The sequence below is a fragment of the Fusarium fujikuroi genome, chromosome FFUJ_chr01 (genome assembly GCF_900079805.1).
Source record: "Fusarium fujikuroi IMI 58289 draft genome, chromosome FFUJ_chr01".
Classification (NCBI taxonomy): Eukaryota; Fungi; Ascomycota; class Sordariomycetes; order Hypocreales; family Nectriaceae; genus Fusarium; species Fusarium fujikuroi.
In genome coordinates this window covers 6,068,579-6,082,924 of record NC_036622.1, presented here as the reverse complement: position 1 = coordinate 6,082,924, position 14,346 = coordinate 6,068,579, and the positions used below count along the sequence as shown (strand labels likewise).

Genomic DNA, 14,346 nt, shown 5'->3' with positions numbered 1-14,346 from the left:
AATACGACTCTGGGCTGATTGCATGGTACCAACTGTGTCCCGGGAGATCGAGTGATTGCGCTCTCGGTCATATTGATTGTCTGTGGTAGATCCTGCGGCATTCATAGTCTACAGGACAATCTTCACAGGATATATCTGCTGTCTGACCCGCCATTTTCTCACAGTGTATCCTCGGGCTCTTACCGTCGAACTCCCGAGCCATCTGCATCATATCGAGTGGTAACAGGTGGTTGCGATATTCAATATAGTTATTCGGTCGTCCTGGTGATATGCTTCATCATAGCTCTTTGTGTGGATTCCAGCCGATAAAGTCAGATAGTAATAGTCTCTGGTTCTTTCGGCCAACGCGGTTGGTAGACTTAGATCCTCCTTGGGATAGACTTGATGGATCTTGTGGCTTGAATGCTTGCATGTTTTTGTAAACTCCGTCCAAAAGTCGTTTGTATCACCTAGACCGGCCTTCATTTCGTCCCAGGTCAGTACTTCATGGGCACATATACGAACATAGCCCGTCCTGGCGATGTAAACCCGATCCGATTGCTTTGGGATCTCTTCACTTGAGAAACAGAGGGTTGGATACTCAACTTCACAAGCATAACAGTAGATCCAGTCTTGATCAGTCCGCGCTGCAAACTTGCAATCCAGAGAGATGCCTGTTCGTTTCCGAGACTCAAACTCGGGCCGGCACGTCTTGCAAATTCTTTCCGACTCGATAAGAGCCAACCGAAACCAGAGGGTTGTTGCCCTAGTTGCCGCAGGGCTTTCGCCAAACTCATCTCCGGGGTTGAATTCATCATGACGCCCTTTCAAGTTACTACAGATGATGAGAGACTCGCTGAAGACAGGAAGATTCAGATCTACCAGTTGCGCGCTACCGTTCCCCAGAAGTAGCTCGAAATCAACGCCTTCCATTTATACCATACTTCATAAATTATCCTAAGTTTGCCTAAACCTTAGGACAAAAACCCCTAAACCTTGTCTAAGTCCTCTGAGGTAATGCTAGGTTCTGTCTTCCGGAATAAGCTCTTAGCCACACGTTTCACTGCAAATAACAAATCAGGAGGTCAATCAACTACGGCTTGACCGACCGTGAGAATCATGTTGATATGCCTAGATTTCTATTCACGGGCCACAAAGCCCCTGTCAACAACCGTTGGCGCGATGCTCCCCACACTCTCCCTCTTCGCGCTTGCTAACACCACTCATTACCGGCATTGCCTCCGCCCACTCATCCTCGCTCTTCTACATTGACTTTCATTTACGTCTCGCGCGATAACGACCCTACGCCTTTACTATATCTACATAGCCTTTCAAAACGCACCAGTGTCACCGCAAAGATGAGAGCCCCAGCCACCACCGTTTTCCTCACTGTTATTCTGGCTTTCTTCTCGTTTATGGAGTGATTGATGTCCGCTCCAGCGCACAAAGCACTAGCGTGTCCTCTACAAGCACCACTCCTGGTCTCCAGGTCCCTAGTGGACATGAAGTTCTCACGATCGATGGCACCCTTCCGAGTCAAGCCCCCTTTTCCTTCATCAGCTCAACCTTTGGCGATTTCAGCAGCTGGACAGTTGATATGGGACCTGGCAATGAAGATAACGAAACCCTGACCACTTTCTCCCCTCGGTTCTCTTTACCCGCGTGCATGTCCAAATGAAAGGCTAATCAAAGATGGGCCAAATCTATACTAAACTTCCCTAAGTTACCCTAAGTTACCCTCAATCTAATCTAAACATTCTAATCTTAATTTTTACAGTAAAGATACCTCCCATCCTTGTAACCAGGATCCCAGATTTTGGGTAGATAGTAATAATATGGCATTCCGATGGTTTCACTGGAGGTCCATTTCTGCAAGGTTGATAAGCCACTGAAGATCAAATCATGTCTCTTTTGTGTCATTGTATAAGATACTATCTCCAGGCTAGTGTGTTTCTGTTCAAAGCTTTGTAAACACTTTTTCGTCTTCTCTTAGTACTTCATAAAGCGCATAAATCCTCCTCTTCATCGCTTAAACACAAGTGAGATCAGCAGTTTCCTGGTCAAAAGTGCATCGGTCGGTATGGGTAAAGGAGAGCTGTATTTATCATCAGTCAAAGTGCTCATGAGTTTCAAAGATCAACGAATTGCGACTTACGTTAATGAGGCCACCATCACCCTCAGTAAAGAACTGGTTAGGTGCAGCAATATACATGCACTCGTAATCAGTGTTGAGGATTCCGAGTCTGAACTCAACAGAGGATTGTCCGTCAATGTTGGCAGGATCAGCAACCGAGAACGCTTTGTTATAGCAGGCAGCGGCCTGGAAACGCTCAGGGTCGGGGTTATTCGCCATCATGGCTTCGGTGGTCTGAACGGTGAAGGCTTCACGACCAGCATCGAAGTTGGAAATGTCACCGATGAAAGCGGCGGCAGCACTGACAGCCTCGTTGACGATGGCAGTAGCTGCTGCGGTACCAGCCGCAGTCAGAATAGCAATCGTGACGGGCTCGCGCTTGCTGAGAATATTTCCAGTGCTCTTGACTGTATCTCGGGTCTGGAGAGTAGTGGTGTGAAGACCGCTCTCAGTCGGGATCACTGCGCCATTGACAATGGCAGAGCATCCAGCGACGGCGGCGACGAATTTGGTGAAAGAAGGCATTTTCAAAGGTGTAAGTGGTGGGTAAGTCACGGACTTGGTGGGGATTGGGAACTTGGAGCGAAGAGCTTGGAAGAAAGAAAATAGGTTGTAAGTGATAAAACTGCGCAGCAGATTGTGTGGAAGAGAACTGAGTTGATGAGTTGAGTTGATTGCAGAATGATAACTCGGGAAACCTCGATGTTTTATAGTCTTTTTCTCTCCTCTTGCCTATGTATTATTAGATGGTATCCCCGTCTCCTGTCATGCTGTCATGCTGTCATGCTGTACGGCATGACCGAGCTGTGAGACAACTGACTAACAACTCCACCATCTTGAACCGTGTGTTTGATAAGCTTAAACTTTATTTCAGCAATCCTTGCAAACTAGATGTCAGCTTTCAATTAAGCGATTTGCTATAAGGTACGTCTCATCCGTTTGACCCAACCCCGTAAGTATTACGGGGTCAATAAGGCTATCATGTCAGATTAGGAGAATAAAATAATTGCTTATATCTAGGTAAAACCTCGGCAAGATGCCAGAAGTTAAGGGATTTAAATACAGAATTTCCCCTCTTCTAGAAGAAAGACAATACATAAACTTTCTAATAATTAAAAGTCTTATTTACAAAAAAAACTACTATAAGTATAACTAAGAAGGAAAGCCTAATACTTGCCAAAGACATTCAGAATAATAACCAATTAGATAATCAGGCTTAAATCCAGCAATAAGTAGATCAGCTAATATAAGGCCCTAAAGGTTAAATTAAAGAATAAGGATCTATAGGCCTATATTAACCTAATAGCATCTAATAAGCCTACCCTTAAGGTAGTTATACCTATACCCCCTAATATATTAGCGGTAGGATAGCAAAGCGCTATAGCTGCCAGAGCGGCAACTACTATAAAAGTATTATCTTTATTAATATAAGAGATAGCCACGCAAGAAGTCAATCCCCCTATTATCAAACTAAACAGAAACTATACTAAATATAAAATATAGACTTAATAAATACTATATCTTATAGAGAAAGATCACCAAACGGTCGCCATAATAAAGGCAATATATAAGATATATCTAAAGAACTATAAAGACTTAAAGAGGAGGATATCTATTATTTAAGATTAGGTACTAAATACAGTAAATAAAGGGATTATAAGGCACTATTTTTTAGAAAATAATACTCTAGCAGAATAGGTTTAGTCTCTCTATAATAAGTTCTCCTTAATATAAACAGAATAGAAGCAGAAGGCTTGCTAAATATATAAAAAAGTCTTAGTAAAACCTATATGCCATAAATATATAACCTATAAAGGAGCAAGTAACTGGCTTAAGCAATAGAGGACCTTAATTAATAAAGCCCAAGATATAGGCCTGCAAGAGGCTAAAGAGGCAGATTAGTGGTTTCCTAATTTTATTATAGCTTTAAGGTTAACCCCACTAAAGTTATAGGCAAATGCCTATAGTATCACCTAAATAAATTATATTTAGTCTAACACCCTATCTATCAGTATAGTAGCGGCAGATATTTAGCTAGCACTAGCATTACAGCCAGATATACAGAGAGCTAAAATAAGCTATAAAGCCTTTTTAGTTAAATAAGAGGAAGAGGCTAGAGTAGACTAAGATACCCTAAGAAAGCCCAGGCAAAAGAAGCAAAAAGGAAAGAAATATCCTTACCAAGGACCTAGCAAAGATAAGGCAGGAAGATATAAAATATACAGACTGAGGCATACCTTATTAAACTGCTTTTATACTTTCCCTAAGAAGGCCTATACTAGATTCAAACTAATACAGGCTCTTACCAACTAGGCGCAGAGAAGGATAGAAGAAAACAAGAAAGGTATAGCTAATTAAATTAGGAAGCTAAAACTAGAAGGATTAGCCTAACTATATCTAGTTAGCTCCGCTTAGCTAAGTGCAGGCCTAACAGTAGCTGACTATTACCCCCTAAATAAAAATGTATTATTAGATTTAAAAGTAACTATATATATATTTAGGGATATAAAGTAAATAAAGAACCTTAAGGTAGTAGCCCTTAGGGACTTCTTTTAGTTAGAAGTAATACAGATCTTAATAAAGAGATATAGTAAAGCGTAAATTAAACTTAAGTTAAGTAACAGTATGCTAAGAATACTGTAACTCTATAATATAGCCTTATATACTATATTAGCTATAAACCTAATATTATTTATTAAGCTAAAAAAACAAGAAATTTAATAGAATATAAGCCTAGGAAATAATTATTTATAGCATTTAAATAGAAGTAAACTTAGCAAGGTCTTAAAGATTAGAGGGCAATAAGTACTTAAATATAAGTATTCTCCCTAAGACCTAAAACTAATATAAGCTAGATTAGCAGTAAATACGCTTCCTATCCCTCTAAAACGGCATATATATACAATATAAACCAAAAGAAAGCCATTAAGAGGTAATACCTTAATATAGTACCTAAGGTTAGGCCACCCAGGGCCAGAGGCTCTTTAATGCCTAGCCATATCTACAAGAGGAGTACAGATAAAGTTAGAGATTCTAATAGGAATATAGCAAATAATTACAGTTAACTATAATATATATAGAGTGGCAAAAGCTTACTAACTAATATGCCATACTCCTTAAAAGTCAGTTTAAGTTATAAATCCAGGAGATTAAATAGCTATAAACTTCTACCCTATATTACTAAAATATATAGGCTATAGTTTAATATAGATATTTATAAATAGAATATTAGGGTTTACCTAAAACTATTATATAATTAATTAAATAACCCCTGCTATCCTCTTAGCACTAAAAGGCTTTTTAAATATAATAAAAGTATAGTACTCTAAGAAAGTAAAGGTAATTAAATATAACAATAAGATTACAATAACCTATCTATAAGTATATACTAAGATAGTTTAGTAAGGAATATAATATAAACTATCTGCTTTAAATATATAGGCTTAAAATAGTAATATAGAAAGAGTAGCTACAGTTATTATCTAGAAAAGTAGGGCAATAAGGGCAGGTATAAAAATTCTAAAATACCTTTAGCCTAAATCAATAAAGGCAGCTACCTATCTCTATAACCGTATGCCATCAGTTTAAAGATAGTATAAGTTACTATATAAGATATTCTACTTAAAGTATATAGCTAAGCAGTTAGCAAAACCAGATCTATTACACCTTAAAGTATATAGATATAAAGCATTTACACTAATAAAGGATATATAACTGCAATACAATAGATTGCATTATTAAACCCCTAGAGGATAGATTAAATACCTAATAGGATATATATTAAGTAATTCCTATAGGATCTAGAACCTATTAAATAAGGAGGTATTCTTAATATAGGATATTACCTTTAATAAATACTAATACTTTGATAGAAATATGGCGACCCTTTAAGATAACCTACAGGCTAAAGACCTAGCGGTAATAGAGAAATGAATTAAAGAACTAATCTTACTTTAGTAAACTTAGCCTAATCTATAGTAGAGGCATTTAGTAAATAAAGAATTAAATAAAATTACTAATAAAAATATAGAATTTATAAGCCTTAAAGCTAATAACTTAATAAAGATAGGCAAGGAATTAGAACTATATACCTAGTTTAGATTTAAGCTATTACTAATACCTCTAGAATTACCTCTATTAGGTTTCTTCTATATAATAGAAGATAACCTAAAGGTAAAGAGAGGTAGTAAGCCAGTAAGTAAAACCCTTACCGAGATATAAGCAAGAAATCGTATTCTATTTAATATAGCATTCCTAGTAGGGATACTGCAGTATAAAATATATATAGATACCTAACAGAAGACCTAAAGTTACAAGAGTTAAGAGAGTCTAGCCAGCTTTAAGAACTTACTAAAGAGAGGGAGCTTACCTTAGCCTCTAAACCAATCTAATGCAGGAAAGCAGAAGGCCTAAAGGGATAGGATAAGCTCTATACTAGGCAAGAAAAAGGGGCCCTATATTAGTATATATTAGAAGCTCCTAGAGAGGCTCCCTAGCTTACATATTAATATAAAGAGTTATCCATATTAGGATGCAATCTAAAAGGCAGAAGAAGCTTATTTAGAGAGCTATAAACTCTCTTAATTATAGATAGAAGTAGCTAAGACTACAGTAAAGAGTTACTAAATACTTAGATATTACTAGATATATATCTATAAGTTAGATAAATATAAAAGATTCCTAAAAATTAAGGCAAGATTAGTAGTCTAGAGAGACTAATAGGTAAAGGATAGCTAAGATATATATATAGCTATACTGGCTAGAATATCTTTTAGGGTTCTAATAGCAATTGCAACTAGATTTAACTATAAAATACTCCAGTATAATACAGTTAATACATTTATATAATTAACATTAAATAAAGATATATATATAGAAATGCCAATAGGTTACTGAAAACCTGGCGTGGTCCTTAAGCTATAAAAGGCATTATATAGACTCTAAAGGTTACCTCTCTTATGGCAAAAACACTTTAAGAAAGGTCTATTACATACAGGATTTCGCCAAGTACTCGGCAAGGACTATTATTAGGTCTAAGGCAATATAGTATTTTTCTTCTATATAGATAACTGCATCCTCTACTACCTAAAGGAACAAGAAGAAAAGGCAAAAGATCTAATAAAGAAGTTATAAGAGATATATTATATTAAAGGAGGCAAGACCCTATAATAGTTCTTAGGCATTAAGGTCATAAAAGACAGACCGAACCGTTACCTATAGCTTTTCTAAGCTATATATATTAATAAAATGCAATAATTACTTCTAGACCCCCTACTAAAATATAAAGCAGTTATCCTAATAGCATAAAAAGAGTTATTACTATATACTAAATTATTAAGCCTAAAAAGCATAAATAATTACTAATAAAAAGTAGGTACTATTATATATACTGCAGTAATAACTTGCCTAGATATTACCTTTATAGCTAGCTAATTAGCAAGATTTAACTAAAACCCAGGACCACAATATTATAAAGCGGCAAATAGAGCACTATAATATCTTACCTAAACTAAAGACTTAGCCCTTTAATTCAAAAGTAATAATAACTCTTTAGTTAATAGGTTACTAGTAGCCTTAAATGCAAGCTTTATTAATAACTTAGTAAACTATTAAAGCTTATAGGCCTTTACTATATAACTATTTAGAAAAGTAATAAGCTAGTAAGTAAATAAGCAAGATACTATAACTATATCTACTACTAAGGCAGAATTACTTGCCCTATTATAAGCAGCCAAAGAGGCTATCTTTATAAGCCGGCTTATATCCTTATTATAAGTCAATCTAGAAGATAAGATCCCTTAGTAAGGCCTTATTAAGCCACTAAAAGTAACTATCTAATGCAATAACTTATAAACTATTTAACTAGTTAAGAAGGAATTAATTAAGCTGCATATAAAGCTATAATATATATAGATCTATAACTATTAGCTAAGATAAGAAGTAGTAAATAGAACAGTAAATATAATATATATCCTATTAACTTAGCTAATAGCTAATGGCCTAACTAAAAACCTTATCAGTAAGAAATTCTAAAATTTTCTTAAGTAACTAGGGCTTGCTAAGATTATAGCAATTAGATAGCAGATAGAAATTATTTTAGATTAAGTTATATAATAAAATAGATACCTAAAAGATTTAATTTAGATTTATTACCCCTAAAAAACTACTAAAGTATAGAAGAGGTAAAGCCCTGGTAAACGCTTGTATAACTAATGCTAACTATATAATAAAGACTAAAGAACTAAAAACCCCTAGCTAAATTACTTAGGGGTGCGGGGAGGCTTGGCAGTGCCTTGGCGATAGGCAGGAGTAGACTGGCCAGGATAACTAACAGAAGTAATACCAGCAAAAGTAACTAGAATATCAGGAATGGGGTTATCTAAATGCTTATTAAGCAGAGTATAAAGAGCTAGCTTAACTTTGAATGCAGATAGGAGTTTATTGCAGGTCCCCTTACCCTTAATAGGGACATCCTTATAGGTATTTAGGTAAAGGATTGCCAAATAAAGGCAGGTTACAGCAGAGATATTATAGGCATAGAGGGGCATTATAGAGGTAACCTAAGTAAATACTTCTTTAGGAGTAAGTTTAATACCACCTTAAAAATAGGTTAGCCAAGAAGTTAGAGAAGCCTTAATAAAAAATATATAGAAATAAGGCACTAGAGTGCCTAAAGGTCCTAAAGGGATATAATATCTTAAGACTAAATTATAGTAGCTAAAATGCTGCCACTACTAAAGGCAGGGTTATATATACAGTTAGTAATTACTTATTAAGCTACACTATAAAACTTAATTGCAGTATAGGCCTATTAGACTTAAGTAGGATTAAGTTCTTTATTAGTAAAATAATCCTAAAGGCACTTAATTGCCAGGTAGTAAGCCTAGATTGCACTAAAGTACTTATAAGGAACTGGCAAAATATTAGCAAAGACCTAGCAATTAAGATAAAGAAATACATATAGAGCTACACTTTTTTTAGTTATTAGTACAGAAAATATAATACTTTAGTAAGGGGCTGGCATAGTATTAGAGAGAGAGATTGCAGTAGATATTATAGATATAGTAAAAACATAGGATCTTACCGGGAGACTAATTAATTAGCTAAACCTCTAGATTGTAGATAAACTCTTAGAGAATATTTATATAAAAGTTAATATAGGATATAGTAATAAAACTATTAGAAATTATAACTAGAGAATTTTAAAGATAAATAGATAAGATATTAATAAAAGCTTACTAAAGACTAATAATTTTAGTAGGGTAGAAAAATATAAATATTAAAATCTGGTTACTAAGATAATATAAGTATAGACTATTCTATAATAGTTTACCGATATCTTACTGAAGTAATATAATATAATACTTAAATCTTCAAGACTAGTATATTACTATTAGAATTATTATATACTAAAGAGGGGTATTAGATTAGGAGAATGAAATAATTGCTTATATCTAGGTAAAACCTCGGCAAGATGCCGGAAGTTGAGGGATTTAGATACAGAATTTCCCCTCTTCTAGAAGAAGGACAATACACAAGCTTTCCAACATGTCAAGTCTCAGACGTGCTATAACAGGGAATCTGAGTCATGAACCTCCCGGGTAAGTAACGGACCCTGGGAATTGTCGGCAAAATCTCGTGCTAGACAGGTTGAGCCAATCATGAACTCTCAAACATGGCTATGCCCCGTTATTCCATCGGCATTGAGAACTCCCATGTTAACGCTTGACGTATTTGCCAGGGTCCTTAAGACCAGGTTAAGCTGAAACCAAGACCAAACAGGCTGGAATATGTCAGTTCATCCCAACTTGGCAGTTTAGCATCATTTTAACAGATCTAGAATGGTCTTCGTCTGGCGTCACTCTCAAAAGAGCCAACACTTCGTATATCGCTCGCACTGACCACATCCAGGTCCCGTCCCACTTGACTACCGAGTTCGGGAAGGGCAGGTTCCGAACGTGAGCAAGTCCAGGGTAATAATGCAGTCTCATTCCGGTATTCCCTTTGCTTCCCCGGAGAGCAGTAAAAGACTGTAACAGTCTGGTGGAAGCGGTTAACTTCAGAGGAGCTGCTTGGCGGGTTGTTAAATTGTATCACATTTGTGGAATAAGAGACCAATAATCGACATCAAATGAATGATGAACTTGTCCCCAAAATAGTCTCAATATTGTAACCCAATACCCACCCTCGGCTATCCCATACGTGACCAATCTCTGTCGCGTGTTACTATTCTTACGCGTAGTTCACTCTGCGAGCACACTGGCAAAACTGATGTTTAAATCATCCTGGAGGTCGGCAAAGGTGGCGTGTTAGAAGTCAGCAGTTGACCCGGGGGATATTTCCTCATCGACGTGCTGGTCCCTCTGAGTATCTGCCGCGTTGCAAGGATTCTGCCAGAGAGACGCGATATTTAGGTTTAGGTTTGGAGAGGCTAGTATCGAAGTCCCCGTCACATCTTCAAGCCGCTCCATTGACTTTTCCCTCTCCTTAAGAAGAAAACTTCCGGGAAGGCAGGGCAAAAAACACCCCTCTCAATGTTTTGTTGCTTTTCGTGAGATAGGGTCCGAAGTCTGGTTTTAGCTATCGCGATGAGGAAGGTTCAGGCTCAAGACAATTAACAGAAAACTGCAAAATGTTTTCAAAATGCTAAAAATGCTATATGCTTACACTTCGCCGCATGGTATCATCCTGTTCCTCGTCAGGGGAGTCGTATTTCTTGGCCTCTTCGTATGCTGCTCGTTTAGTTTTGAGGATAGCCTCGGCTTGATCGATCAAGGTAGCTAGAGAGTTGAAGCCGAGCGCCTTTAGGCGCTTCTTTATCTCGACTTGAGTTGGCATGCCAGGATTTGATGTACTCGTATTGACCAAATTAAGAGAATGTCAACCCTTAGTAGAATTAAAGACTATGCAAGTTGCAATTGTTGTTGAATGTTAGCCATCTTAATGGTCATGTGATATTAAACGGCAGTGATTCATGACCTCTATCGATTACGTATAAATTGTGCTTCTCACCTCTGACTCTTGCAAACCTCTATATCTGGAGCCGATCCCTCTATACGTTGATAAAAAGAAAGCTGCGCTGATGCTAGTGATACTAACATTGATTCGAGTCGCGGAAATAGATTTGGTCAACATGCAAGTGATTAGGCTTACTAAATTTCAGGGCACCTCTACAGTGGAAAGGAACCAACTACTAAATGTTTTCTATGACATTACCTAATGATTCCGAACATAAAACAAGGAGCCAACCCGTTGTACGATATGCTGTTGTTCGTGAAAGGTCTTGGAACAAAATTACAACTGAATCTCTTTATGATCAGATGGAGATGAGGAGTTGCATCCGACATTGGAATGGAAGGGCTTTTCCTGATTGCATACGTGATGCCGTGGACATACTGTATTTAGAACCCAACTTCAACAGACAGGTATGGTGGCCTGATACAAGCAATCTATCTCGGACTGTGCCGCTCAAGCCCATTTGCCAGCCAGGCCAATGACCGGCGCTGCCCAAGGCCGAAAGTGACCGACCAACTGCATGAGCTGACGTAACGAAGTGCCCACCTGGATATTTTAAGATCGCTGCCTGCAAGTCCATTCACATCCTCCATAAACAGTTTTTGCTGACCACCAACCATCAGCTCCGTACGCATAATTTCGCAACAAACAGCAACATATAATAATCGAGACGACGATGAGTTTGATTTATAGTGTTCTTGCTATACTACCAAATGTCCCATTCCTTCTTCCGGGACCTCCAGTGGATGCAGCCAAGGATGCAAAGAAACAGACGGGTCCACTGAACCGTTTCTTGGGATCATCATCGAAAGAAGAGAAGGCAGCCATATCACCTGTGTCGTAGAATCGCGATCGGCCATGAAAACGGCATTTAACTTTGTATCAGGGGAGGCACTGGGTGTCGTTCCAAGAATACTGGCTACTGCATGGTCTGAGGCTCCCCTTCGATCATGACACGCACCTAATGCTAATCTAGGCAATATGCCAACAGGCCAATGGATATGGATATTCAAAGGGCTTTATCAAATGACACGATAACAGTCGGCCATACGCGGTCAGCGCTTATACAGAAGCCAATGAAGAGATGGCAGTAGTGTTCAAGTCACAGTGCAGGAAGACGAAGGCGTAACACAGGGATAGCAGAATGTAAGGCATTTTTAAAAAGTCACCGGGTTCTCAATTGGCCAGAAACACAAGGCTTTTGGAGAGGCCTGATTCCTGTGGGCTATATGGTCACAATGAGGTATTTGTTGGTCCAGTTTGAAACGGGTCGCGACCTAGCTCAAGGCACCCTCGTAAAGAGCTGCGAAACTCTATTTGGCCAAGTTGATTCATTTCATGGACCAAAGGGATACTAAAGTTCTCATTTGAACTGAATGCAGACTCTCAGGGCTGTGCAGCCGCCATGAATGCCAGCTCAAGGTTTCTCCACCTGAACTATTGTTTCAAGGCCCGGCCCATCTCCTGAACAGGCATCGTCTACCCTTAGCCTCCTAGACCAATCAGTCATCTTCTAGTGCTGCAAGTGGCTTTGATATCAGCGCCGGAGAGAGAAGAGATTCAGGCTTTACCCCAGGTGACAACGGTGTCTATCGTCTTTGGAGTGCCCATGACAGGATTGTTACATTCATGTTAACATGGATTGTCTCAATTGAGTTGCGGCAAGACAAACGTTGAATACAAAAATCTCCTGGTGGCTACTCCGCACGTCTCACAAATCGCGTTGCAACCCGTGCCTTCTCCAGGACCACTGGCTTAGTTGGATACTCCTTTGATATCTTCCTCAGTCCTCCAAAGAGACACCAAACAGTGATTTCTACCCCAGAAGCACCCTCCTCACTGTAGTTCCTCCACTTCTCAACTATATCCTCACATTCCACGAGGTGAGTACCGTCTTTGACGGCGAAAACTTCAAAGCTGTCCTCAGTACGCCGCATCAGAGCCCCAAGTTCTAAGGACCTCTCACAGAGAGTCTGCAGGTTCTTTCTACCACGTTGTTGAGCCTTTAGATCGTCTGTCTCTGCGGGCTTGAAGCAGCCTGCAAGATTGGCTGCGTAATAGGCTGGATCGTTTGATGTATCTTGTAAGAGCTCTGTACATTTGAACGTAGCACTTCTCCACTCTTGTATCTCTTCCCTGTGACGTTCTTTATATGAAGATGTCAGGTTCTAACTCTTAACAGTTCATTTATGGGCGAATAAAAACCTACCACCAGGATACTTAGCTCCAACAGCTTCGAAGAGAGCCTCTTCTGTTTGGCCAAGAAGGCTCTGCAGGTTTTCGTGTCCCTCTCCCAGACCGCATTCCTTGATCTCGTTCGAAAACAGCCATCGCCTCAGACAGGTGAATAGTTCTGAATGAATGGCATCCTGTTGAAGGCCTGGGGGAAGATCCTGTATGCCTTTGAAGAATACCCTGCTCTCATCTATAGAAGACTCCCAATATCGCGGAGCTTTTGTATAAAGCCTGGATACAACCTTTTGAGTCAGGGTACGGATTTCAAAAAATAGCTGCTGTATCTTGCTGTCCAAGATCGGTTCTGTCCCAACTGGAATGATGAGCTTACGCAGTTGATCAGTTCTGATCTCAGCTTCTTCTAGTTGAGATTTGGCGGCCGTGAGTTCTTCTTCTGTCTTTTGCAACTTCAAACTCAAACGTTCAACCTCGTCGTGCTGGTCCGATTCCGCTGCTAGCTGCTGCTTTGGGGGTCCAGCCGAGGGCGACTTGGAAGGTTCTTCCGGCGAATAGGGCGACTGAATGATAATTCTTCCACCAGTAACATATTCTTGCAAGGTTTTTCGAACAACATGCTCTAGGTTGCTAGACCCAGCTTGCAGATATCTTTGAATCTCGACTCTCTGCGCATCTGCGAACAATTTAAACGCATGGTCCCACTTAGTGCTCAAGTTGAAATCTAAATGGCGGATGGCTTGGGAAATCTGCGACTGGTCCCAGTCCATCTCATCGATTGAATGAGTAAGGTGTGTTATCTTATTGTGTGGTACTCTGTCCTGGTAAGCGGACGAACGAAAGTTATAATGGTCTTTCTTAGTCTCTCCGAAGCAATATTTAAACATGTTGTTCAATCTGAACTGAATGTGTAGAAGATGGAACTGCTGAGAAGTTGACAATCAGTCTGAGAGCTCAGAAAAATGGACCAGGCAATAAAGAAATTTGGAGTTTGACGGCGGCCATGTGTCCAGTTGATCTTTGGGGCT

The 14,346-nt window shown here is 38.9% G+C and overlaps 4 protein-coding genes; all 4 read right to left on the bottom strand.

Annotated features, from left to right (window-relative positions):
- Positions 1–207: 207 nt before the first annotated feature.
- FFUJ_00179 (uncharacterized protein) lies at positions 208–912 on the bottom strand (the record flags this gene model as incomplete). Its single annotated transcript, XM_023573582.1, has 1 exon — positions 208–912. The coding sequence occupies one exon, from the start codon at positions 910–912 to the stop codon at positions 208–210; it is 705 nt and encodes a 234-aa protein (XP_023425280.1).
- Positions 913–2,008: 1,096 nt separating this feature from the next.
- FFUJ_00180 (uncharacterized protein) lies at positions 2,009–2,638 on the bottom strand (the record flags this gene model as incomplete). XM_023573581.1 has 2 exons in its annotated part: positions 2,009–2,074; positions 2,135–2,638. The coding sequence occupies 2 exons, from the start codon at positions 2,636–2,638 to the stop codon at positions 2,009–2,011; spliced, it is 570 nt and encodes a 189-aa protein (XP_023425279.1).
- Positions 2,639–10,356: 7,718 nt separating this feature from the next.
- FFUJ_00181 (uncharacterized protein) lies at positions 10,357–10,951 on the bottom strand (the record flags this gene model as incomplete). XM_023573580.1 has 2 exons in its annotated part: positions 10,357–10,398; positions 10,781–10,951. The coding sequence occupies 2 exons, from the start codon at positions 10,949–10,951 to the stop codon at positions 10,357–10,359; spliced, it is 213 nt and encodes a 70-aa protein (XP_023425278.1).
- A 1,874-nt stretch (positions 10,952–12,825) lies between these two features.
- Positions 12,826–14,088, bottom strand: FFUJ_00182 (uncharacterized protein; the record flags this gene model as incomplete). XM_023573579.1 has 2 exons in its annotated part: positions 12,826–13,274; positions 13,338–14,088. 2 exons carry the CDS (start codon positions 14,086–14,088, stop codon positions 12,826–12,828), a joined length of 1,200 nt encoding a protein of 399 aa, XP_023425277.1.
- Between the last annotated feature and the right edge of the window lie 258 nt (positions 14,089–14,346).